Consider the following 26,597-nt stretch of genomic DNA (forward strand, 5'->3'; position numbering starts at 1 on the left):
GTCTTTAAAAAAAGGTGCAAGACGTTTCGTCTTGTGAAGCAAGCCCATAGGGAAATCCGTCTTGCGAAGCAACTCAGAAAACGAAAAACTCTTTCGTCTTGCGAGTTTTTCGTCTTGCGAGGCATTCGTCTTGCGAGGTACCACTGTATCCAACCTCCCAAAATTTCGACGCCAGTTGCAATGGTTTGACCCAGGGGTCAGCAAACTTTTTCGGCAGGGGGCTGGTCCACTTTCCCACAGACCTTGTGGGGGGGCAGGACTATATTTTGAAGAAAAAAACCAACAAATTCCTATGCCTCACAAATAACCCAGAGATGCATTTTAAATAAAAGGACACATTCTACTTATGTAAAAACACGCTGATTGCCGGACCATCTACGGGCCGGATTTAGAAGGCGATTGGGCCGGATTCGGCCCCCGGGCCTTAGTTTGCCTACTCATAGTTTGACCCCTTTCCGTTTTAACGGTACAAATTCTACAAACACCTTCCATATCTACTCAAAATCATTTCTCCTGCATGTTTCCCGTCTTACCTTAATGGCACATGCTAATTTATAGCTATATAAATACATAGCTACATCCCACACCTCTTTATACCATTCTTCCATTTTATATTCTTCTTGCCCCCTTCCATTTCCTAGCTATCATAATTTGTGCAGCTGTCAATGAATCTGTGAGCGAGGCCTTCATAACCTGCGAACCTTCTGCCCCATCGTAAATTGATAATAGCGCTACCACTGGACTTTGGGTCAGCTTTAACCCAGTGATTTCTGTTATCTTCTTAAACACCCTTCACCACAAAAAAAAAGTACATATTTACACCCACCAAAAGATCCATTTTAAAAACCCTCTCTTACTTACGTGAATTCTAATTGTTTAAGCTCTGCAACAGCAGGGATGAGGCGGGTGCTAACGTCAGCTGAATCTGCCTCGCTGAACAAAACAACAATAAGAATTTGGTTAGATATATTATCTTTTTAAAAATATATATATATATTTATTAGATATTTTATAATTATAAAAAGAAAAAAAAGTCAAGAAAAACAATACATGAATTCAGCATACAATACAACAATAAAAAGAATACAATAAAACAATACAACATAAAAAAACAAAAAACAAAAACACACGTCCAAATTTTATATCTATATCTTTCATTAGCTTATTTCCTCGACTTCCTTGCACCTCCCTTTTTTGTATTCTGTTTCAAATTAACTGGTTCAACAAATCCTTTCCCTCTTCTTCAATTTTTGTTCTATAATTTATCCTAACACAATTTAACTTTAGATATATTATCAGGGCTTAACATTTTCGAAAAAGATGAAGATGACACAACCCCGACCCCAGAACGTATTTCTTCTAGTGTGTAAGCCATGCGTCTCAGGCTGTCTCCGGAGAAATTGCAGGTTTGTTGTACCCTGCTATGGACTGCATTTATTTATCGCATTTATATCCTGCTTGTTTTCTCCAGGAGTTCAAATACACGAATCTCCTCTGCTCCTCATTTAATCCCCACAACAACCCTGAGAGGTAGGTCATGGGCGAGTGGGGATTCGAACCCTGCTTATCCTTATCTGACCTTTCATCCATTATGTTATAATAATAATAATAATAATAATAATAATAATAATAATTTATTTGTACCCCACCCATCTGGCTGGGTTTCCCCAGCCACTCTGGGCGGCTTCCAACAAAGATGAAAAATACACTAAAATGTCACATATTAAAAACTTCCCTGAACAGGGCTGCCTTCAGATGTCTTCTGAATGTCAGGTAGTTGTTTATCGCTTTGACATCTGATGGGAGGGCGTTCCACAGGGCGGGTGCCACTACCGAGAAGGCCCTCTGCCTGGTTCCCTGTAGCTTTGCTTCTCGCAGTGAGGGAACCGCCAGAAGGCCCTCGGAGCTGGACCTCAGTGTCCGGGCAGAACGATGGGGGTGGAGACGCTCCTTCAGATATACTGGACCGAGGTGATCCCTCCACTATGGGGACTAATTTATAGGCTGAACTGTAGAACAAGGCTGTTGCTGGACTCCAGTTCCCTTACTCTATCTGTCTTGGCCCCTCTTCTGCATGTAATAATAATAATAATAATAATAATAATAATAATAATAATAATAATAATTTATTTATACCCTGCCTTCCCCAGCCAAGGCCGGGCTCAGGGCGGCTAACACCAGATATAAAACAATTGATTGAAATACAACTTAAAAAAACAAGATTAAAATACAACATTAAAATGCAGCCTCATTTCAGCAGAAACTCAAAAACTTTTTTGGGGATGAAAACGTCAAGTCTTCACCAAGGCTAACTACCCAGACTGGTCTTACGTGGGCCAGAAAAAAGCCAGGGAAGTCCCCAAGTAGGAGTTCCATCACAGAAGGAGAAAGAAAAAAAGAAGAGGGGGAGGGGATCAAGTTGATTCCAAGCCAAAGGCCAGGCGGAACAACTCTGTCTTACAGGCCCTGCGGAAAGAAATCAGATCCCACAGGGCCCTGGTCTGATGAGACAGAGCGTTCCACCAAGCCGGGGCCAGTGTTGAGAAGCCCCTGGCTCTGGCTAAGGCTAATATGACTTCCTTAGGGCCCGGGACTTCTAGGGTGTTGCTATTTATGGACCTTAAGGTCCTCCATGGGGCATACTGGGAGAGGCGGTCCGGTAGGTACGAGGGTCCTAGGCCGTGAATGCAATTGTCAGGCTTCAGGGAAGGAGACCCCCCTCCCTCGCGGCAGGCTGCCAGTAACGGAAAAACAAGAAGCTCTTACCAAGGTGTTTTATTCAGTAATCACAGAGAGAGACGCAGGATGCTGTCTCTAGGATAATGGCATTCCTCCAAGTAAAGCTCCACCCCCTCCGTCTCTCTGTCATCAATATGTTGGCTGATCTGTGCTTTCTGCCTCTGAGCTATCTGTTCCCCTACTTTCAATGCCCTCCGGGTCCTAGGGGAAGGGGTGGAGGAAGGGGGGTATTGGAGGCGGTCTGCCCAGGGTGTCATCTCCGAGGGGGGTGACATTTGGCGTGCCGCCCGCCTGCGACTCCCAAGCCTACCCCGAGCTTGGGAGACTTGGGAGTTGTGGGCAGGCAGCATGCTGTTGCCCCCCGCTCCCGGACTGCTTCCGGGGGTGGAGCCTCCCCCGAGCTGTCAAAAGGAAGAGGGAAGGGAGGAAGGCTGCTGGCAAAGCGGCGCAGCTCCCTCGTCTCCCCCCCCCCCAGGAAGCAGCCTGCCCTGCTGCTTCCCCTCCCCTTCCTCCATTATCTCCCAGCTATGTCCCTCTTCTGTCATGACCTTCTGCAAACCACCGTTCTAAATCTATACTGTCCTCCTCTTCTCAGAAAGGTCCAGGAGAAGGGGGAAGCAGTCTCTACCATTCCTCCTCCGATGTCCCGTCCATGACAGTAATATACATTTAGATACAGTGATACTGACAAAAAAAGAATGTTATAAGAAAAAACTGCTCCTTTCCCCCTTATGGGGTATCCAAGAGCCCGTATAGAGTCCTTATGTAGGTTCTGTATCGGTAGGAGTAAATGACAGAGGCCAACCAGAGAATATTGAGAAGCAAAGCAGCTAGTAAGCCTGATCTTCATTAAACTGTTGCAACAGGGTCCTCGCTCACCACATGCAGGAGGGAGGAGAAAACCCAGAACAATGGTGTGCAAGCCCTTATATAGACTTTTGAAATTGCCCACCCTGTAGCTCAAGATCACCCCCCCAAAAAACATCATACATACATCACAGAAAGAGGTGGTCCCCAGCAGAAATGTGAGTGTGCTGCTTCTCTCCTGTCTGCCAGGATACCTGATAATGCCTTATCTGATTTCCTTTTCTGGGTAGCCTGGCCATTCCTTTGAGATGCTAAATACGGGTACAGTCATACCTCATGTTACGTTTGCTTCATGTTACGTTCTTTCAGGTTACATCCTGCAGCGACCCGGAAGTACCGGAAAGGGTTACTTCCAGGTTTCATCGCTCGCTCATGCGCATAAGCGCTAAATGGAGTCGCGCGCATGCGCAGAAGCAGCGAATCGCAACCTGCACATGCGCAGACACACCGCTGTGGGTTGCACTCTTTTCATGTTGTGAACGGGCCTCCGGAACGGATCCCATTCGCAACCAGAGGTACCACTGTTCTTGAATCTCTTAGGCAAATTGATAGTGTGCTCAGCTTAACAGATGCTTGCCAGGTTGTATTTATAGGAGGTGTAAGCCCCTACAGTCCAAAGACTTTTCCCATTTCCTTCCTCCTTGCAGAGAAATATAATGAGGGTAATTTGGGAGAGTCAAAATGGCTTCAGGATTATTCTCCTGCACCATTTCAGATACGTGGTTTATATACTTATGTATGTGCTTGCCTTGTACATTTACGAACATTTATATATATAAGACCTTAGAATTCCTATAACAAGAACAAACCCTCCTACCTTTGGGTCATTTTCTCCTGCATGTCGACAAGAGCACAGAGATCATCAACGTCCCTCATCGTCTTGGCTTTGAACGGAACAACAATAAACTTCTCAATGGCGGATTGCAGTTGGTCTCTTTCCTCAGCTTCCCACAACTGCCTCCAGAGCTGGACGGCATCGCTGAGGGATGCCCTGCAGAGAATCAACATGAGAGCATCTTTGCGGAAGATGGGAACCTCCGGCAATCCACCCCACAGATTTCAATGGGTCCCTGGGCCCCATGACCTGGAGCTTGGCCGTCGCTGAGGTGCAACACCCACCCCAAACATACCTGAATGATGCAACGTTCTTCAGGGTGACCAGCTGTCTGAATCCTTCTGAGTCAATGGCGCTCCCTCTCAAATCTAAAGCAAACTTCCTTTTGGCTTGTTTGATGACAGAGTGGAGAATGTAGACATTGGGTGGGGTAACAGCAAACCCCGAGAAAGAGAGGTCACACTTGAGTTCTAAAGCCATTTGCTTCAAAAGGCAACGATCTCCCGTTTCATAGAGACAGTGGAGAAAATCAAGGAGCTTGTCTGGAGTGAAATCACGCTCCATGAGTTTCCGGACGTAGTTTGAGAAGCTTCTCTGCTTCTTGCCAACCATTCTCTTGGTGTCCATCTCCCCCTCCTCTCTGAAAAGGACAGAGGATCTCAGTTTGCCCCCTAAAAATAGCAAGCCGGACAAAAAACAAGGTACCAAGCTCCAGGAGAAGAGAAACTTCTTGGACTTGGTGAGTAGCCGAAGGTATTTTGTGAGCGTTTTGTCCTTGATCTCTTTAGCCAGCACCAAATGTAGGGCAACCAGGAAATTTTGGACCACGAAGCTCGGGAACACGTAGCCACATTCCTCTTTCCCGCTGCTCGAGTCTTTTGGGAATGCGAGGGGGACCACCAGTCCGCAGCTGAGAGCAAACTCCTTCACTTCCGTGGATGGAAAGTTGTAGCTCATGAGTGTGTTCCGGTGGTCCTGTCCGGAAGACCAGGCCACCTGAGCTAAAGCGGCGATATTCTGGTGCTTAGGGGAAGATCTCTGCGTTGACGAACGCATCAGTTTTTGGAGGAGGAACTTGGCCAACAGGCCGGTAAGCGTGGAAGGCAGTTCCTCGCACCCCGCTTCAGACACAGCCTCGCAAACGAACCGACACAGGTCAGGAGTGTAGCAATGGCTGAAGAGGTAAGGGCATTTTCTGATCAAAGCCATCGCCTCGCCACTGCAGGGCGATCCTTCGAAGTACTGAGCAATGTATGACTCGGCTTGCTGCGTGGAGAACCCTGCCAGTTCGAGCATCGCATCCATCTTCGATAAATGCTGCTGCAACTTGTCCTTGGGGCGGGAGGTTAGAAGCACCGTGCAGCCGCTGAGAACCTTCTTCTGGAAGATTCCAGCCAGGATGCCTCCAACGCCCAAGGGCTCCTTGTGGGGCAGGCTGTCTACACCAGATGTTAAGCCATCCCGGTCCTTCAGCTCTTCAAAACCATCAAAAATGAGGAGGACCTTTTCCGGGTACCGCAGGACGTGCCTGTAGATGTCGTCACCGCCATCTTGAGGCCCAGCGGAGAGCTCAAACAGCAGCTGCTTGAGGCTGTAGCGGTTTTCGGGGAGGAGGCCAAGCATCCGGCAATCGAATCGGAAAAGGAAGCCGTAATTGGGCAAATGGCCTCTGGACCAGTCCAGGCAGATCTTTTGGACCAGCAGGCTTTTCCCCATTCCGGCTTTCCCCAAGACAACGACGACTTTGGTTCCCAGGTTGTTCTTCCACGGCAGCTGAAAGAGCTGGCTGCTCCCCACCACAACCTTCCCTTTCTCTCTGAGGTCGCAGGGCCTCAGGTCGGCATTTTTCCCGGCGTTCTTGCTTTCCACGAGGCACAGCGCCATGTCGCGTTCAATGTAAAGGCGGTCCAGGGCGAACTCTCGCTCCATGGGCACAAATTGGCACGTCTCCCGGAAGTGGTCTTTTAGCCTCCTGCGAAACGCATCCACAGGGCCTAGGATTAAAAAGAAAAGAAGGTTATTTTTTATCATATGTGGTGGTTTTGTAGTAAGGTTAAAGCTCACTGGGAAATGATATACAATGAAATGAAAAAGATGTTTAAGATAACCTTTGTAAAAAAAAACCAGGGGGCATCTTATACAAGGAGGCGTGTTATACACGGAAAAATATGGTAATTCCTTTTTGGAAGGGGTGAACCAAAACTTCAATTCATTATTATTTTTTAAATGAACTTGCCAAGTATTTCAACAGCTGCATAAAAAACATCCCAAGAGGCACAAAATCTTTCCAGATGGACCTTACGTGCACAGTTTTTCAACAGGGCGTCCACCATCGTTTTGCAAGCACTCCTCTTTTATCTTCATTTCATTCATTCTTTGTCATTCTTAAGGTGGGAAATCTGGCTTTCTGAAATTCTGAATGAACCAGACCAGCAGCAGGAAAAACCCCTCAGTGTGGGTGCTTTTTCTGCCCATCTTTTGGGTGCGTGGTTTTGATGTGAATAATGGAACTTCTGGAGACACTCCTCCAAAACAGGGATGAGGGATCTGTAGCCACAGGTGAGCCACTCCTGCTCTCAAATTACCTGGCTTGCATTGAAACAGGTTGAAAAGCAGCAACACTCACCTAGTCGTTTGTGAGTTCGCTCTGAATGAACAGGTGGGGCTTCAGGTCCTTTGTCAGCCACAACCACATCTATGAGACAAAGGGGAGCATATTGAAATACAGCAGGCCTGTAAACCCCCTGTAACGTCCTCCAACTGTGGTATAACCAGCCTTAAGTCTAAGTTGCTTAAGCCTAATTAATGCGTGAAGGGGTTAATGTCATAGAGTAAAGTGTCCTGCCAGGCTTAGCTAGGTCATTCCCCCTCACCTTGGGGACAGGACGCGGGTTGGCGCTGTGGTCTAAACCACAGAGCCTCTTGGGTTTGCCGATCGGAAGGTCGGTGGTTCGAATCCCCACCACGGGGTGAGCTCCCGTTGCTCTGCCCCAGCTCCTGCCAATGTAGCAGTTCGAAAGCACACCAGTGCAAGTAGATAAATAGGTACCACTGCAGCGGGAAGGTAAACAGCGTTTCCGTGCGCTCTGGTTTCCGTCACGGTGCACCAGTAGTGGTTAAGTCCTGCTGGCCACATGACTCAGAAAGCTGTCTGTGGACAAACGCCAGCTCCCTTGGCCTAAAAGCAAGATGAGCACAGCAACCCCATAGTCGCCTTTGACTGGACTTAACTGTCCAGGGGTCTTTTACCTGTTTACCTTGCTGTATCTCCATCTACTTGAGAAGCTCAGTGTGTAAAGAGGTCTGAGCTGCTTGACCCTTGCGATCCCTTCCAGCTCGACGATTCTATGATTCTATGAATGCACCTTGCACCTGTGTTCACATTGCAATAGCAAAGGATTTTAAACGCACAAGCAAAAGTCTGATATGAACCACTGATTCTTTTTACTGGAATCCCATAGTCAACTGGAGGCGTTTTTGACTGATAAACCAGTAGCGCATGGGGGCTGTCAGCAGGGAAAGAGAACAGCTAGCCTGTGGGTTCGCACTTGTTATCAAACTGAAGGAGCACCTTGCTGGAAGAGATGAGGGTCCAACTAGCCCAGGGTGCTTTGCAAACATCCCAGTAACCAGGAGGCACTAGGGCAGGCTGCCCAAAGCTGGCCAGCGGTCCAGGCTTGACCTTAAGCTCATTCCTGGCTTGCATCGTAATCTTACCTTCAAGCTTTGCCTTCTACATTAAAAGGTAAAGGTAAAGGGACCCCTGACCGTTAGGTCCAGTCGTGGCCGACTCTGGGGTTGCAGGGCTCATCTCGCTTTATTGGCTGAGGGAGCCGGCGTACAGCTTCCGGGTCATGTGGCCAGCATGACTAAGCCGCTTCTGGTGAACCAGAGCAGCACACGGAAACGCAGTTTACCTTCCTGCCAGAGCGGTACCTATTTATCTACTTGCACTTTGACGTGCTTTCGAACTGCTAGGTGGGCAGGAGCAGGGATCGAGCAACGGGAGCTCACCCTGTTGCGGGGATTCGAACCGCCGACCTTCTGATCAGCAAGTCCTAGGCTCTGTGGTTTAACCCACAGCACCACCCGTGTCCCTTGCCTTCTATGTTACCACAGCACTAAACCTCCGGGGGGCAGCAGAGAGTGAGGAAAGCGGAGCTGATTCTCCCAGCAGGATTGCAAAGATATTCTAAGATCTCTGCGCCCGATGAATGTCTTCTTCCAAGAGCCAAAGGGAACTTTACCTTAATCATGCCTTTGCATTTGCAAGCGGGGAGGACTTTAAATTTTATTTTTGAGATTAGGGCTGCAGCCCCAATGGAAGGGCATATAACCCTGTCCTTTCATGCAGTTCTCCCAACAAGAGTCGCCCCCCCCCCCCCCAAGTCCAGAAGCTGATATTGCAAACAAGAGCAGTTCTCATCCTGGGGAGAAATAACAAGGGCAGAGAGGACAATTGCAGCAAAAATCATGACGCTTACCAGGACAGGCATTAATGATGGCACCTTCTGGCTCAGCAAGAATATTCACGCACTGATTGAGAGGCTCGAAGGCAAAGACTACCTGAATATCTTCCACGCCGAGTGGGCAGTAGTACAGGTTGGGGCTTGCAAGAGGCTCTGCAAATGGGGAGAGAGGGGTTTGATCATCAACATCGGCTCAGCAAGAAGCAACCCATTGTCCCTGTTGCTACAACTGCAACAGCACGGCTCATTCTGTTTGTAACTCAAGGGTTAATTCCATTAGAGTGAAAGTCAACTAGCAACCAGGCAGGCTGGCAGGATCTTCGTGTGCTCTGATTTGCAGTGTAGTTCTGAGGGAGTTTCTACACGCACACTCCCTGTATGTATGTTTGATTGCTTGTCTTCCTGCCATTTACAAGGCCGGAAGGAAGGAAGGAAGGAAGGAAGACAAGGACGCCGCTCTGTTTATTTCCACTCAAATTATTCACTGATTTGCCCCATTTCTTTAACCAAGTGCTTTCAGGATTTCCTTTCCCTCTGGACTCCACCTGCGTTGTTTAAGTGACTTTGTTAACACAGGGCATGCCTTGCAAGGATCATTGACCCTCTCATAGAATCATAGAATCATAGAGTTGGAAGAGACCACAAGGGTCATCGAGTCCAACCCCCTGCCAAGCAGGAAACACCATCAGAGCACTCCTGACATCTGGTTGTCAAGCCTCTGCTTAAAGACCTCCAAAGAAGGAGACTCCACCACACTCCTTGGCAGCAAATTCCACTGTCGAACAGCTCTTACTGTCAGGAAGTTCTTCCTAATGTTTAGGTGGAATCTTCTTTCTTGTAGTTTGGATCCATTGCTCCGTGTCCGCTTCTCTGGAGCAGCAGAAAACAACCTTTCTCCCTCCTCTATGTGACATCTGTGTGGTGGGGAGCTGCCCAGAACAGCAGGATGAGAGCTGCTACACTGGAGTAGCTGAGACTGCCAGCTGGGAACCATGATGTAATCTCCCTTTTATTGTGCATTCGGCAAGGAGGCCTTAAAACAAGATGCAGTCCAGCTCCTCAGCCGCAACACGGGGTTCTGAATGAAGCCCACCTTACAGTGGGTTGGCATTGCAGTGTGGAAAGTGGAGGGTGCCAGTGGGGTGCCTGTGAGTGCAGTGGTGCCCCTGAAGTCTCCCTCAGGTGCCCATGAGGCCCCTGAGCCTTCCCACTCACTCGCTTACCCCCTTGGCCTTCAGGGTGGCTACTCTGAAAGTACATAGAGCTGAAAGTTGGCAGAGTGGCACTGAATTGGAGCAAATGGCAGAACCTAAATTGCAGGTTGCTTGGAAATGCAGACTGTATATGTGCGTGCTTTCACTGCCTCAGGTGGTGCAACAGGTGAGGGCGTCTGGCTGTTGAGGAGGAGCTGTTTGGATCTGATATCCCACTTTATCACTCCCCTTCAGGAGTCTCAAAGCGGCTAACATTCTCCTTTTCCCTTCCTCCCCCACAACAAACACTCTGTGAGGTGAGTGGGGCTGAGAGACTTCAGAGAAGTGTGACTGGCCGAAGGTCACCCAGCAGCTGCATGTGGAGGAGCGGGGAAGCGAACTCGGTTCACCAGATTACAAGTCCACCACTCTTAACCACTACACCACACCGGCTCTTTAAGCAGCAGGTTGGTGGTTCGAGGCCACTGAGTGACTGTTGTGGGCAGGAGGGTTGGACCACATGACCCTCAGGGTCCCTTCCAACCTACAATTTTATTTTATTTTATTTTGACAAAGTAATAATCATAAATAAATAAGAATAAAAATGTGTACTGTGCCACAGAGACCGTTCCATTGTAACTATCCAATCTCCAGAAATTTCAACACCTCTTGCGATGGTTTCGACCCCTCCATAAAATCATTCCTCCTACATATTCTCCGTCTTACCTTAATGGCACATGTTAATTTATCATTAATAGCTATACCCCACACCTCTTTATACCGTTCTTCCATTTTATATTCTGCTTGCCCCTTCCGCTTCCTAGCTTATAATAATTTGTGCAGCTGTCAATAAATGTGTGAGCAAGGCCTTCATAGCCTGCGAACCTTCCACCCCATCGTAAATTGATAACAATGCTACCTCTGGACTTTTGGTCAGCTTTAACCCAGTGATTTCTGTTATCTCCTTAAACACCCTTTGCCAAACAAACAAACAAACAAACAAACAAACAAAATTTACACCCCCACCACATGTGAACATAATTCCCCGTTTCCTGGCATCCCCTCCAACATAACACTGAATATTCCTTGTTCATCTGATTTAATCTGACTGGTGTTAAATACCACCAACCTACACTTTTACAAGCCTCTGAATCTAACTCTTGGCACCAACCCCAAGCTGAATGATAACATCCAGCCCCACCTAGTTTCAGCAGGATTTCAATTCCTGCTTCTCTGATGCTGCCCATTGCTTTGTTTGTTTTCTTGAGTCGTTTTTGTTATCGCGTTAACAGGCTGCTTTATTGCCGGATATTGTTTGTGGATAGCAGATTTCGGACCCAGCAGCTAGGTGAAAAGTAGAAGTCCACCAGACTGAAGACAAAACACTTCTAACCATCCTTGGTGCCCTGAGATACCTTACTTGGAGGTCCCAGGGTGATCTGAGGTTCTGCTTTTCTAGAGGAGCAAGCGAGGAGTGTTAGCATTTAACTCCTCCCATTGCAAGGATCATCTGATTCTTGTTTATTTTCTGTTCCGTGAGAAAGGAAGCCAGTCTGTGTGACTTCTGTCTCTGGTACTATTGTACCTTTTCTTTCTGCTTGCGATGAGACATGATGTCTGTATGAGGCCTGCTCCTCTCATACAATGGTACCCCTGGATGCGAATGGGATCCGTTCCAGAGACCCGTTTGCATCCTATAGTGAGAGCAACCCGCGTCTGCAAGTGCTGCGATTCGCTGCTTCTGCGCATGCGAGTGACGTCATTTTGACCGTCTGCGCATGCGTGAGCGGCAAAACCTGGAAGTAACGCGCTCCGTTACTTCCAGGTTGCCGCGGAGCGCAACCCAAAAATACTCATCCCGAAGCTACTTCAAGCCAAGGTATGACTGTACAGTGGTACCTCGGGTTAAGAACTTAATTCGTTCCAGAGGTCTGTTCTTAATCTGAAACTGTTCTTAACCTGAAGCACCACTTTAGCTAATGGGGCCTTCCACTGCCGCCACACTGCCAGATCAGAATGAATTAAGTTCTTAACCCGAGGTACCACTGTACTGATAATCCCAAAGGGTGAAGAACGCAAATCCACAAGTATCGCTTCTCATACCGAAGGCAGGGCTGATGGTCGTCACCGAAAACTGCATGTGGAAGTCGGGTGACGAGAGGGTGTCGGCCGGGGAGCAGCTCGGCGGGATGGTGATGCAATTGCCGCTGACGACGCAGAGAGCCGGTGGATGCCCTGAGCGAGGAGGAAAAGGAGAGCGATGTCACAGGGAGGCAGTTTTGGTGCTACTTCATCTCCAGGCTACTATCAGGCTCAGGACTGGCTTAGTTATTTATTTAAAAAAATGTTTATACAGTGGTGCCCCGCAAGACGAATGCCTCGCAAGACGGAAAACCCGCTAGACGAAAGGGTTTTCCGTTTTGGAGGTGCTTCGCAGGACGAATTTGCTATGGGCTTGCTTCGCAAGATGAAAATGTCTTGCGATTCCTGGGGTTTTTTCCCCGCTCCCTACCCCCTTTTTCTAAGGCACTAAGCTGCTAATAGCCTTTTAGCAGCTAATCCGCTAATCCCTTAAGCCTTTAATAGCCGCTAATAGCTGCTAAACTGCTAATAGCGCTAATCCGCTAAACCGCTAATAGGGTTGCTTCGCAAGACGAAAAAACCACTAGACGAAGAGACTCACGGAACGGATTCTTTTCGTCTTGCGAGGCACCACTGTATACTGCTGTATCATAAAAATGTATCATAGACAATTTACGACAATACAGGCATCTCCCTCCCCCCCTGCCACTTATGCATGCTCATGCACCATCGTGCACATGAGCGCAATATGCATCAGGAGGCTCAGTTTGATCAGAATCGAGTACACACTTCCAGAGTTAACGTTCAATATATGACTTCTGGTAAATGTGCCACCACAGCGGCTGGAGGGCTGTGAAAACGTGTCCCAGGCTTTTCAGACTCAATTCCCCATGTACTTTCTGAAACCAAAGGAGCGCATTGGTGGTCAGATGTGAAATATATGGGCATTAAAGGGACGCAGGTGGCGCTGTGGTCTAAACCACTGAGCCTCTTGGGCTTGCTGATCAGAAGGTCAGCAGGTCGAATCCCCGTGACGGAGTGAGCTCTGTCCCAGCTCCTGCCAACCTAGCCGTTCAAAAGCACACCAGTGCAAGTAGACAAATAGGTGCCACTTTGGCAGGAAGGTAAACGGCATTTCCATGCACTCTGGTGTTCCATTGCTCCAGAAGCATTTTAGTCCTGCTGGCCACATGACCCAGAAAGCTGTCTGTGGACAAACGCCGGCTCCCTCAGCCTGAAGGCAAGATGAGCGCCGCCACCCCATAGCCGCCTTTGACTGGACTTAACCGTCCAGGGGTCCTTTCCCTTTTCCCTTTACCAATATTGGCATTGTTTTCAGCTCTCCTATCCCACTACTTAGTCACCTGCCATTTGCAAGTATAATTGCGACAGGAAAACGAGATAAGAATATTGTGTGTGTGTTTCTTTGCAGAGAGGACGTAGATTTGGAGAGTCAAGTTCCATTGTAAACATCCAATGGAGAAGCAAGCTGTTTTACACTGCCCTGGCTAGGCGCATCTACCTCACTGCGGTGCCCAGCTATTGATGCAACTCACCTAGTTTCCTGCGTTTGGGCTCTGGAGCATCAGAGCAGCTGCCTGGGGGTGGAAAGAAAGGAAGATGAAGGCCCAGTGCCTTGAACAATTACTTCAGCAGGTGTGACTCCTCTCTGCCAGAACGGCAGGGATAGAAGTAGCCACACAGCTGGGAGATTCCCTGATATTTGCAGATTTCTGTGTGCTTTTAAATTACATTCCTATTGGGTGGGGATTGATGCCAGGACAGATTCTGAGAGCCCTTCCTTTCCCCTAGTGACTTATGAAATAAGCAAACAGCTTGAAGGTCAAAGGTTCCTTACACCTGCTTTAAAAATAACCATTGTGAGGTTCAGGGAAGTTTTTAATGTGTGACATCTTAGTGCATTTTCGGTCTTTTGTTGGAAGCCGGCCAGAGTGGCTGGGGAAACCCAGCCAGATGGGCGGGGTACAAATTATTATTATTATTATTATTATTATTACTATTATTATTACTATTATTATTACTATTATTATTATCATCATCATCATCATCATCTCCTGTTATAACGTGTTCCCTTCATGCGTTTTCATACATTCTCTTCTGCTTTTGTAAGCTGCCTTGAGGCTATTTGCATAAGGCTGGTTATAAATGCCTAAAATAAAAGCCTAAAATAAACAAGGAACTGCAAGATGCCCTGCCCTCGGCTGCCGCGAGAACCCCACCGATTCACCTCCTGCTCACCCCGTTTCTTGGCCTCCCCTGGGGTTTCAGCCGCTGCCTCATCTAGAACCAGGTTTCCTGTTTGGTTTGAAATAAGAAAGGGAAGAACAGGCTGTTTATTCGTGATTAGACAAGGCTGCATCAAGACCTTTAGAGGCTGTACATACTGAAGTCTGTTGTGAGATAGACTGCCATGAGCAGTGGCGTAGCGTGGGGGGTGCAGGGGGGGCCGGCCGCACCGGCCGCAACATCGGGGGGGGGGGGTGCGCTCGCACTCGCAGCTCTCTGCCCCTACCTGGCTCACTCACTCTCTCTCACTGCAGTGCTGGCTGTGCGAATCCGATCGGAGCCGCTGGGTTGCCGCCCAGTGTGGAGGGGAGGGTGCCAGGCGTGCGGTGCGGTGCGGAGAGAGAGCGAGGGACTATCTGGGGGAGGGACAGTGCAGCGTTGGGGGGCCGCAAATTACTTGCCTGCCCTGGGTGCTAACAACCCACGCTACGCCACTGGCCATGAGGGCCTCTCAAATGCAACGCTTTTCTGGGGCACACAAGAATCTTACCGAACAGATCTTCCTCAGGTTTTTCTTGCTGGTCTTTTAGCACGTATTCAGCCAAGGAAGCTAAATTGTTTTTTTTAAAAAAAAAAAAAAAGAGGGGAAGAATGCAAAGTGAGAAGCTGTACAGGTGAATTCTTCTACAAATAAAAGCTCAAACCTTCCCTGCAGATGTAGGGAACCTTTGGTCCTCTGGGTGCTGCTGAACTACAGCTCCCAGGATCCCTGGACATCGGCCTCAGCAAGCATGGCCAAGCGTCAGAGGTGCTGGGAGCAGGGGTGGTGTTATAGTCCAGCAAAACCTGGAGGGCACCAGAGACCCTTCTGTGACATAAGAGCAGCTCCTCCAATCAACACCCGAGGCTTCTGTACACTGCTTGGCTTGCAAATGCAGACAAGTAAGGTTTTGTTTTGTGTTTGTTTTAAAAAAGAAGGGACAAAACTTATCGACTAAGGTTGTGCATTAGATTCAGCTGAAGCCCTGAAAAGGGGATGGATGGTGTTATGTACTGAAGTTCTCACCCTGGGCCAGCAGGAGGATACTGTAGATAGTTATGCAAATGAAGGATCGAAAGTGACGTTCAGTGATTGGATAGTTTTAGAAAATGGCAACAGTTACATTGTTCTGGAGCTCTATATAAGCAGGCTGACTGAGCTCCTCAGTTCAGTTCTGTTCTGGCATCTGAATAAAGAAGAGCTGTTTGAAGAATCGCTGTGTCGTCTGATATGTTTGCCCACAACTTAACAGATGGGGTGTCACCCAGAGCTGGGTGGAGACAGTCCCAGATCATCATGGGTTGCATTGGGGGGCTCGGAGCGATTTGATCTCTACGGGAGATCAATGGACGTCCGGAGACGACATGGAGGTCAAGATGGACTTTGTCTCCCTGGCAGTATCCCAACAGTTATCACCCCTCTTTTATTGTCCGTTCCGGGTCGCCCAGTCACTGCCACAGTGTCCTTTCTCTTCGCAGATCAAGATGAGCAGGCGACAGAAAAGGTTGCAAGGATTTTAGCTGGGGCAATCAGAATAAGATCCACTGTTTGACTATTGATTCAAAACCCTAAAATGTATTTTATATAATTGACTTTTTATTTTTATTCTTTGTATATCGTATTGTTGTTTTATTGCTATGGCCGATGGATGACGCAAATAAAGATTCATTCATTCATTGTGATTTTATGTTGTGAACCACCCTGAGACTTTGGGGTATAGGGCGGTATACAAATTTAATAATATCTAACAAACAAAGAAACAAGCCGGGCCTCACCCAGCTCCTCTCCAACCTCGACATTCCAGCTTCCTACCTATTTTATCATAGGCCTCTCCAGTGTCTGCACACAGGCAGACTTGTTCTCCACTCTCATTACTTTCCACTGTGTAAAAGACATCAGGGTTGTTTTCCTGATCGTCAGGTTCTAGAGTTAAAAAAATAAAATGAAAGAGACATTAATAGTGCACAAAAACATCTATGCAACTTTTATCTTACTACACAAAGCATCAACCGCAGAAACACCTTAAATACCTGCAAAACCCACAGAAATCAGAAACTTTTCTGGCTCCCAGGACCAGATCTTTATCTGGCAACACCCTGTGGAAAGGTGGGTGGGGCAACTCACCTGCCAATCACGGATGCCACTCTAGAACATCACACAATTGACAGGTGGGCTGTCTTCATGCAGGGGCAAATTTCACCTAATAGGCACACTTTGATATGTAATTTCCCTGAATATACACATTTCTGCAAAGGATTCCCCCTGATATAATGCATTTCTGTACGTAACATTCATAGAATCATAGAGTTGGAAGAGACCACAAGGGCCATCGAGTCCAACCCCCTGCCAAGCAGGAAACACCATCAGAGCACTCCTGACATATGGTTGTCAAGCCTCTGCTTAAAGACCTCCAAAGAAGGAGACTCCACCACACTCCTTGGCAGCAAATTCCACTGTCGAACAGCTCTTACTGTCAGGAAGTTCTTCCTAATGTTTAGGTGGAATCTTCTTTCTTGTAGTTTGGATCCATTGCTCCGTGTCCGCTTCTCTGGAGCAGCAGAAAACAACCTTTCTCCCTCCTCCATATGACATCCTTTTATATATTTGAACATGGCTATCATATCACCCCTAAACCTCCTCTTCTCCAGGCTAAACATGCCCAGCTCCCTTAGCCGTTCCTCATAAGGCATCGTTTCCAGGCCTTTGACCATTTTGGTTGCCCTCCTCTGGACACGTTCCAGTTTGTCAGTGTCCTTCTTGAACTGTGGTGCCCAGAACTGGACACAGTACTCCAGGTGAGGTCTGACCAGAGCAGAATACAGTGGCACTATTACTTCCCTTGATCTAGATGCTATACTCCTATTGATGCAGCCCAGAATTGCATTGGCTTTTTTAGCTGCCGCCTCACACTGTTGGCTCATGTTAAGTTTGTGGTCAACCAAGACTCCTAGATCCTTTTCACATGTACTGCTCTCAATTCATACATTCATTAGTATATGTATTGCTGCACACATCATACCCTTGTATATGCATTTTAATATATATTTCTTGGCTGGAGAACTGCATTGCAAAATTCAGAGAAGTTAAAGTTTCAAAGGCTGGCTGCGTTTCAGTTTGCAGAACATCTCGGAAAATGCAAATTGGGTCGATTTAAGCTGAACCGAATTTCTCATCCATCCCTGCAAGCAAAGTACCTGCTTAACCCCCACTGTTTTCTTGACCCATTGCTGCTTGGGGGGGGGGCATTTAGGAAAACTGGTCAAGGCAGAGGTTTCAATACACCTTCCTTCAACACCCCTCTTCCACCCAGTTCCTACCATCACTTTTGGAATTTCGCTTTAAAGTCTTTGTTGTTGTTTGCTTGTTCTTTTTTCTTTTCTTTAAGAAGCCAGTTGGAAAAACCAGCTCAAAAATATCTGATTTGGCCAGAGGTTGCCCTCAGGGAATGCTTCGGGTTTCTTGCTCCCAGAAAGTACCGTACTTTTCCGAGTATAAGACGAGGCTTTTCCCTGCAAAAATAATGTTTAAAAATTGGGGTCGTTTTATACATGGGTAGTTCAGAGCGGTGATGGGTGATTGGTTGCTCCTGCGAGTAGGAGATTGTCAGCAGCTATTGTTCTGGTGATTGGTGGCTGCGGCAAGGGCTGCTGTTGATTGGCTGTCATTGCGGCAATTGGGCGGGCGATTGGCGGCTGCTGGCGGCGAGCGGACAGGCGATTTTTGGCCTCTGCGACATGTGTTATTGTCAGCGTTGGCCAGACGGGTGAGAGATTCCCCTCCCCAAAAAAGCTGAACAACTCTGGGCAATCTCCCCCCAATTTCTTAATTTTGAGTTGGGGTGTCTTATACTCAGGGGCGTGTTATACACGGGAAAGTACGGTACTTCCTGTGCCACCCTTCATCAGCCATTGACCAGTCCAAAATAGAGGATGAAGAAGACTGGTCAGTGCAGAAGGATTGTGAAAGCAAGGATGAGTATTTATGCGGGCAGCAGCTGCAATGCACCCCAAGTCAGCCAACCTGGTTTTATTTCCTAGATGCAGACAGGCAGAACTGCCCTGGAAAAGCCTCTTCCATTGTTTCTGCGCTTTCATCTTGTCCCCTTGGTTATCTGACTTTTGATGTGTCTTTTGCAGCTTACACAATAAAAAATATTATGGGACGTCAGCAGTGGCGTAGCATGGGTTGTCAGCACCCGGGGCAAGGCAAGTAATTTGCGCCCCCTAACCCGTGGATTTTAGTAGGGGCAGAGAGCTGCGAGTGCGAGCGCCCCCCCCCAGATGTTGCGCCCGGTGCGGGCGGCCCCCCCTGCACCCCCCACGCTACGCCACTGGACGTCAGGCAGATGAGAAAACAAAACGAGCAAGGGATTATTCTTCACGACGCCCAGGGGTGGGGGGGAACTCACCTGTTTCCACTACCTCCTTATACAGAACCGGAATGTCGACGTCGCTGAACAGGAGGTCCAGGTAGCTCTTCCCAGCCAGGACTCCTGGGTCCATGGTGTCACCTGAAAGCATCGCCAGCATCATCAGTAAAACGAAAGATGTATGATTCTGGCATTTGCCTGGCTCACAGGTCCCCTTCCGCTCCACACACTTCCAAATTCCCGCACCCATCCACACACACACACACACACTGACCTTTGCTTAATAAAACTTGTTTCATTTCCTCTATATTAGTGCTGAAACCAGTTAGGACTTGCTCTGTTTAGCTCGTGTTTTTCTCACGCCTCAAAAAATGCCCACATCTGGGGTGGGTTTTTTTTCCTAGCACGGGTCAAAATTGTACAAAAAGGTGTGAATTTGTGTGCATTTTTAAAACGCAGGTGCTGATTTGCCTCAGTGCTCAGTGTTTTAAAGGGAAGTGCCCCCCCAGTGCTCAAAAACAGGAAATACACACACACACACACACAGTACAGTGGTACCTCGGGTTACATACCCTTCAGGTTACATACGCTTCAGGTTACAGACTCCGCTAACTCAGAAATAATACCTCGGGTTAAGAACTTTGCTTCAGGATGAGAACAGAAATCGTGCTCCGGTGGCGCAGTAGCAGCAGGAGGCCCCATTAGCTAAAGTGGTGCTTCAGGTTAAGAACAGTTTCAGGTTAAGTACAGACCTCCGGAATGAATTAAGTACTTAACCAGAGGTACCACTGTATGTGTGTGTGTGTGTGTGTGTGTGTGTGTGAAATGCTTGCAACTTGGTCTGACTGGCATGGATAATTTAATAGATAACCTTCATCCGGAGAGAAATCTGCATGGTTCTCCTGCCCCCCTTTCACCTCATGGCAACCCTGTGAGGTAGGTTTATCTGGCAATGAGAGTGTCTGGGCTCAGTGTCAGCCAACGATGTTCATGGCTGAGGGGGAATTTGAACCTGCAGCTTTTCAGCACGCTGACCACTGCACTGCACTACCTCAGCAGTAATCTGTCACAACATCACATTCACAGCAGGATCCCTGATTGGCTGGGATCCAACAATGAAGAAGCCTTTCCAAGTTAAATTTCTTTTAAAAAGAAATATGGCAATCTCTTTTGCTCTCCATTTGAGAGCTTATACCCTCCAACATTTCTCTGATGAAAATAGGGATGTCCCATTCCATAATGGTAATTTTACTATTTATACCCCCCCTCACATCTTATTGGGGTTGCCCCAGCCACTCTGGACAGCTTCTAACATATATAAAAACATAATAAAACATTAAACATAGAAACCTTCCCTATACAGGATTGCCTTCAATAGGGAGACAGATTGGGAGACAGATAATGCCATACCCTCCAACATTTCTCCGATGAAAATAGGGACGTCCTAAGGAAAAGTGGGACATTCCAGGATTGAATCAGAAACCGGGACAGCTTCTCTAAATAATAATAATAATATTTTTTTATTTATACCCTGCCCTTCAAAAACCGGGCTCAGGGCAGCAAACAACAAATTTAAAACACTTAATTATAAAAGCAGCATAAAATACAGTATAAAAACATGAATAACAATAAAATTCAAAAATCAATTTAGGGGAAATAAGCATTATATAATCCCCAGGGCTAGCTGGCTGAATTGGTCCTACTTGGGCCAGCAAGGAGACTTAGCTGTGGGGTCTCAGAGCGGGTGATCTTCATAAAAGGGGGGGGGGAGGGAAGAGAAGGGAAATAAAATATCAGGCTGAGGGATGTCCCTGGAAAACAGGGACACTTGGAGGGTCTGAGAGCTGGCTTTGTGTTTCACTGTCAAACAGTCGAGGTGCAAACAGCGGCCAACTAGCCTTGAAGCCCTGGCAGTTTTGCTAATCGGTCTTGAGCAAAACCAGCACATTAGCTAGCTTCACGTTTTGCTTTTCAGAAGAATGAAATGCCGTGCCCATTTAATCCTAAATTGTAGGAGGACACTGAAAACATTAGCGCGGAGGTGGCGCCCTTTGTCTCCTGACCATGCCCTGGTTGTGGTCACAACATGTGATCCGCTCCCCGCATGAGCTTTGGCGGCATCTGGCAGGCCGCTGTGGGGGAAGAGGATGCCAGACTAGACGGAAACCACTTTGACGGTCCCCCTCCCTCCTTAGACATTTCCCTTCTCCCAGCCCACAGACAAACTGCTGCTGTTAACAGGAACAACTTTCTGCGTTTCGATTTGAGTATTGTTTTGGTAGCGTAGCTTGCTTGGCAGTTGGCTCCAAATAAGACGAGAAAGAACTCCTGGAGAATCACCCCCTAAGCAGCTTCTTGGATCCAAGGACTTAGGAGTGGTATAACAGGAAGCAGGATGCTAAATGAGCTTAAAGTCCCCTCTTCCTTTGCAGGTGGGTATGGAAGACTCCCTGGTCCTGAATGGGGTAACTGTGCCCCTGAAGGACCAGGTGCGCAGCCTGGGAGTCATTTTGGACTCACAGCTCTCCATGGAGGTCAATTCTGTGACCAGGTGTCTACCAGCTGCATCTGGTACGCAGGATGAGACCCTACCTGCCCGCAGACCGTCTCGCCAGAGTGGTGCATGCTCTGGTTATCTCCCGCTTGAACTACTGCAATGCGCTCTACGTGGGGCTACCTTTGAAGGTGACCTGGAAAGTACAACTAATCCAGAATGCGGCAGCTAAACTGGTGACTGGGAGTGGCTGCCAAGATCACATAACACCGGTCCTGAAGGACCTACATTGGCTCCCAGTACGTTTCAGAGCACAATTCAAAGTGTTGGTGCTGACCATTAAAGCCCTAAACGGCCTCGGCCCAGTATACCTGAAGGAGCGTCTCCACCCCATTGTTCAGCCCGGACACTGAGGTCCAGCGCCAAGGGCCTTCTGGCGGTTCCCTCACTGCAGGAAGCGAGGCTACAGGGAACCAGGCAGAGGGCCTTCTTGGTAGTGGCACCCGCCCTGTGGAACACCCTCCTGTCAGATGTAAAGGAAATAGACAACTATCTGACTTTTAGAAGACATCTGAAGGCAGCCCTGTAACAGGGAAGATTTTAATGTTTGATGTTTTATTGTGTTTTTAATATTCTGTTGGGAGCTGCCCAGAGTGGCTGGGGTATAAATAATAAATTAGTATTAGTATTAGTATTATTACTTCTGCATACGCTTCGTGTCCCTTTATTGGGCAGCGCATAGTGGCTGCTGCAGAGCCAGCAAGGAGAAGGCGAGGCTGCCGCCACTGTGTGATTCGCCAGCTCTGAGATGCATCTACAAGCAACACGAGGCTAATAATGTGCTAACAAAATATTTATAACATTATATTGTTCCACCATTCATAAGCAGAATATATATAATCCTTGCATCAAGTCACAAATAATAGGAATCAAACAAATGTTCCATGAACCGAATTGGAAAGCGTCAGTCAATATCAAAGAAAACTGGAATGAAGGCAAAGTGCATTTCAACAGTCAAAATCTTGCAGATGTGTGGTGACAGGTGCGCCGAATAGTTTTTCCGGATAACGAACTGCTTCAATAATGATTCTTCGTCAGCAAATAAGTTGTCCCTACAGGTACTTCAAATAGCAATGGGTCAGCAAACACTTAACAGTGTAGTATTAGCCACATGTTGCTTGTGGTTGTTCAGAGTTTTCTGTTTTTGCAACATAGGGGATTACCTTTGTTGTATAGCTCTGAAATGCAGGTAGAAAGCAGAGCAGCCCTGGGTGGGATGAAAGGGGGAGCGGAGCAGGGGTCAAGAAGCCTTGGATTTTTATTTTTATTATTTATTATTATTATAACACCAACAACATTGCCCCTTTCTGTGACTAATTTATTCTTTGGTATGTGTTTTTCTTTTTGTAAATCTACCAAAGGAAAAAAATAAATCCAGGATTAAGGGGTTTTCTCAGATGCTGGAGGGTCTGTGTGCTTTGTCCTACTGATATAGCGGTGGTGGAAATGTTCTGTGGGTGAGGGAGACAAAAATGGGGGTGGGGAGGTTCAGTTGGGGGACAGAGTGAGAAATATCCCTATTTTCATCTGAGGAATGTTGGAGGGTATGCATCTGGTGGCGTCCTCCCCACTTCCCCAAATCTTTTATTGGTTCCGGTTCTGCATCTATCATCTATCTATCTATCTATCTATCTATCTATCTATCTATCTATCTATCTATCTATGTATCTATCATCTATCTATCTATCTATCTTTTTTCTGGGGTATGCATACCCCTAAACATTTTGTGAATCTAAGTTTGACCTCCTTGAGGGGCAGTATTTCAATATGAGTAAGAAAATGAGAGTACCCCTAAACATTTTTTTAGGAAAAAAGCACTGTGTGTATATGTATATGTATATGTATATACATGTATGTTGTTGTTGTTGTTGTTTAGTGGTTTAGTCATGTCCGACTCTTCGTGACCTCATGGACCAGAGCATGCCAGGCACTCCTGTCTTCCACTGCCTCCCGCAGTTTGGTCAAACTAATGCTGGTAGCTTCGAGAACACTGTCCAACCATGTCGTCCCCTTCTCCTTGTGCCTTCAATCTTTCCCTACATCTACACACACACACACACACACACACAGGAAGCAACCATCAATATTCCACAACCCCACCCCACTCAGAAGCACAAAACGCCTATTTAATTATATTTAACTTCTAAGTCATTTCAGTTTTTCAATGAAGATACTGTTCCACAAACGGCATTTGTGTCCTCGGAGGCCCATGACCATGTTCTATCAGTGCTGTGCATGCGATAAGACCCTGCCAGGTTGAGGGGAGAGCAGTGGTTTCCTTGTGTCTCGGACACGGGTTTCCTGGTCCACTGGCCCAAAGAGGAGGGTCTGTGCAGATGGTTTGGTGCAGGGGCGCCAAAGAAGGATGTCAAAAACAGCAGAGCGGTCCGTTAGAAGAAGGTGAGAACTTAAAAGGGGGCTTGCAGAACCTTGCTGCTGTTAGAGACTAGGGATGGATGCCAAAACAGCAAGCCTTTATTGTGACTTCTCTGCGCCTTAGCAAGCGTCTCAACGCATTACTCATACAGGAACTGGCACATGTCTCTTTGGCCAGAAGCTCCCATTGGTCCACTTGGCCGATGAAGGTGGCAGGCATCCAAGTCTTACAGATAGCTCCCTTCCCTAGGCCAATAGGCCAAGCATCCCAAGCTCACAGATGCTTAGCACAGCATCAAAGCAAGCCAATTAGCTGATAACAAAGCAAGAAGGTAAACATAGACAAGCTCATTCTTGCAGCAGAGAAGAGTTAGTCCAAGGGTTAGCTTGACTACCGGAAAAAGTCAATTAGCAGCAATAAAATTATGATGGAAAGTGCAAGATAAGAACCCTGAACTGCCAATGGCACTATCATATCACTGAGATGAAGGCAGAAGGCAGAGCTGCCCTGGGTGGGAAGAAAGGGGGAGCAGAGCAGAGGGCAAGAAGCCTTGATTTTTTAAAAAATACAGTGGTACCTCAGATTAAGTACTGAATTCATTCTGGAGGTCCGTTCTTAACCTGAAGCACCACTTTAGCTAATGGGGCCTCCTGCTGCCACTGCGCCGCCGGAGCACAATTTCTGTTCTCATCCTGAAGCAAAGTTCTTAACCCGAGGTAATATTTCTGGGTTAGCGGAGTTTGTAACCTGAAGCGTATGTAACCTGAAGCATATGTAACCCGAGGTACCACTGTAAACAACAACAACAAGATTGCCCCTTTCTGTGGCTAATTTATACCTTGGTGTGTGGTTTTTCTTTTTGTAAATCTACTGAAGAACAAAATAAAACCAGGATTACAGGGAGCACGTTAAACCACAGATCTCAGCTTACATGGAAAAAGCAGAAGGGGTGTGTGCAAACCGCCCCCCCCCCACCGTTTCGATGTCTCCTCTGATTTGAAATGTATCTGTATTCAGTCGCATTCTGAATACTGGCGAGATATAACTGGGACATTTTGCAGTTCAACTAGTGCATGGGTAGGCAACCTAAGGCCTGGGGGCCGAATCCGGCCCAATCGCCTTCTCAGTCCGGCCCGTGGATGGTCCTTGAATCAGCGTGTTTTGACATGTGTCCTTTAATTTAAAATGCATCTCTGGGTTATTTGTGGGGCCTGCCTGGTGTTTTTACATGATTAGAATGTGTGCCCAGCTGCCGCTGCCACTGCCCAGAGCCCTTGTGATGGCCTGGGACTCAGGCTTGGACTCGGAACCAGAGGAGTCTCAGTCCGCACCGGATCCTTTGCCTCAGGCATCATCTGAACCAAGTCTGAGGCCTGATCCTGAAGAGCCCCAGTCTGCACAGGTTCCCCTGCAACAAGCACCAGCTGGGCCGAGTCAGGCGCCTGAGCCTGTCCTGGTTCCAGATGCGGGGATGACCTCGTTGCCTCCAGCTGGGCCATCACTTATAGCTGCTCCACTACTGGTTGGGTCAGGGGAGGCTGAGGAGGCCCCTGGGTCTAGTAACCCTCAACATCTACTGAGCTCCCGACTAAGGTCTGAGAGCAGGAGAGACCTGAGTACTTGCAGGAAGAGTGCTCGCCTTTGGGCGAAACAGGGAGGTGAGTCGCCGGGGGATCAGGACCGGCCGTTACCCCAACAAAGATAAAAGGCTGACGGACCCCGCCCCAGGTTGCAGGAGCAACATTGCTGTTTGCCAGAACCTAGCTGAGACCCTGTGCCTGACCTTGCCTGGTTTCCTGCCTCGTCTCCTGCCTTGGTCCTGTCAGACTGACTCCTAGCAGAACCTTTGGATTCTGGACCAGTCCTGGACAGCTTTTCATGGGTTACCCCTGGGCCGGGGGAGGAGGATGTGGAAGGAGTCTGGGGAAAGTGGCAGCGGCAGCATCTGCAGCGGTGGGGAGGCAGAAGGCAGCGGTGGGGAGGCACGGGCGGTGGAGCTGGATGGGCTGCTGCTGCAGGAAGAAGCGGGCAACGGGGCGGCTCCTGCGGAGAAGGACAAGGGGTGGCAGCAGGGGCATCACCACCTCTCGCAGCTCTGGCAGTGCCTTAGGCCAAGCCCTCAGGCCAAGCCCAACAGAGGGACATAACCTCTCCCCTGGCGCCAGGGATGTCAGCTCCGCCGGCCACGCGCATGCTCCTTTCCCGCCCGAGGAACCCGCCACCCACCACAGTGCGGGCTTCCCTCCCTCCAGGCCACCCTAAATTTGTGGCCGCTGGGAGGATCTTTGCACCTCGGTGCCGCATATGCTAAAGACGGCCCTGAGTGGAAACCTGCCTGCAAATGCAAAATGAATCCAATGTCCTTCCCTTCCCAAAGGCTGAACCTCTCCACTGTAAACTGGGCACCACACATTGAGAAATTGGGATTAGAATCCCCCTTGCGTGCTCTTCTTTATGCCCCCCCCTTTAAAAGAAAATTGAATACCTGGGGTTTTGGTGGTGGACCCCTGGGATGTGCTCACCCCAATTCCCCCCCCGCCCCACTGTTTGCTTTCAGCCCATATTGTTGCCCCACTCCCCACACCCCACAACAGGCAACAAACCCAATCAAACCCAACTTTTCCTTATCAGAAGGGCGCCCGTAGCTCTGAATGCCATTTTGCTGAATCATAAGAGCACCTGAAGCTTTGTTATCGCGGTAAATGACTCATTGGCGCACCGCCAGGAGGGGAGGAAAAAGGGAAACACAACAAAGGACTGGCCTCCGTTAGTGCAACATCAATAGGCACGATGGTACTCAGATTATTGGTGGGTGCCTTAAGGAA

The 26,597-nt window shown here is 48.0% G+C and overlaps 1 protein-coding gene across 4 annotated transcripts in view; it reads right to left on the reverse strand.

The window, feature by feature from the left end:
* The window catches only part of CIITA (class II major histocompatibility complex transactivator), a 1,021,617-nt gene that overhangs the window by 987,884 nt on the left and 7,136 nt on the right, over window positions 1-26,597 (reverse strand). For all 4 annotated transcript variants that reach the window (XR_014504902.1, XR_014504903.1, XM_083413356.1 and 1 more), the window contains exons 2-12: window positions 18,881-18,982; window positions 16,285-16,395; window positions 14,983-15,042; window positions 14,445-14,501; window positions 13,742-13,783; window positions 12,207-12,338; window positions 8,926-9,063; window positions 7,068-7,136; window positions 4,737-6,435; window positions 4,424-4,597; window positions 862-933 (exon numbers count right to left, since the gene is read on the reverse strand). Coding sequence is in view for 2 of the 4 variants with exons in the window: in XM_083413356.1 (XP_083269482.1) it covers window positions 862-933; window positions 4,424-4,597; window positions 4,737-6,435; window positions 7,068-7,136; window positions 8,926-9,063; window positions 12,207-12,338; window positions 13,742-13,783; window positions 14,445-14,501; window positions 14,983-15,042; window positions 16,285-16,395; window positions 18,881-18,982 (2,656 nt within the window). In the remaining 2 variants the exon portion in view is untranslated. The remainder of the gene's footprint in view (window positions 1-861; window positions 934-4,423; window positions 4,598-4,736; window positions 6,436-7,067; window positions 7,137-8,925; window positions 9,064-12,206; window positions 12,339-13,741; window positions 13,784-14,444; window positions 14,502-14,982; window positions 15,043-16,284; window positions 16,396-18,880; window positions 18,983-26,597) is intronic.

Source organism: Podarcis tiliguerta (genome assembly GCF_965153285.1).
Source record: "Podarcis tiliguerta genome assembly, chromosome: 14".
In the NCBI taxonomy this organism is placed as follows: domain Eukaryota; kingdom Metazoa; phylum Chordata; class Lepidosauria; order Squamata; family Lacertidae; genus Podarcis; species Podarcis tiliguerta.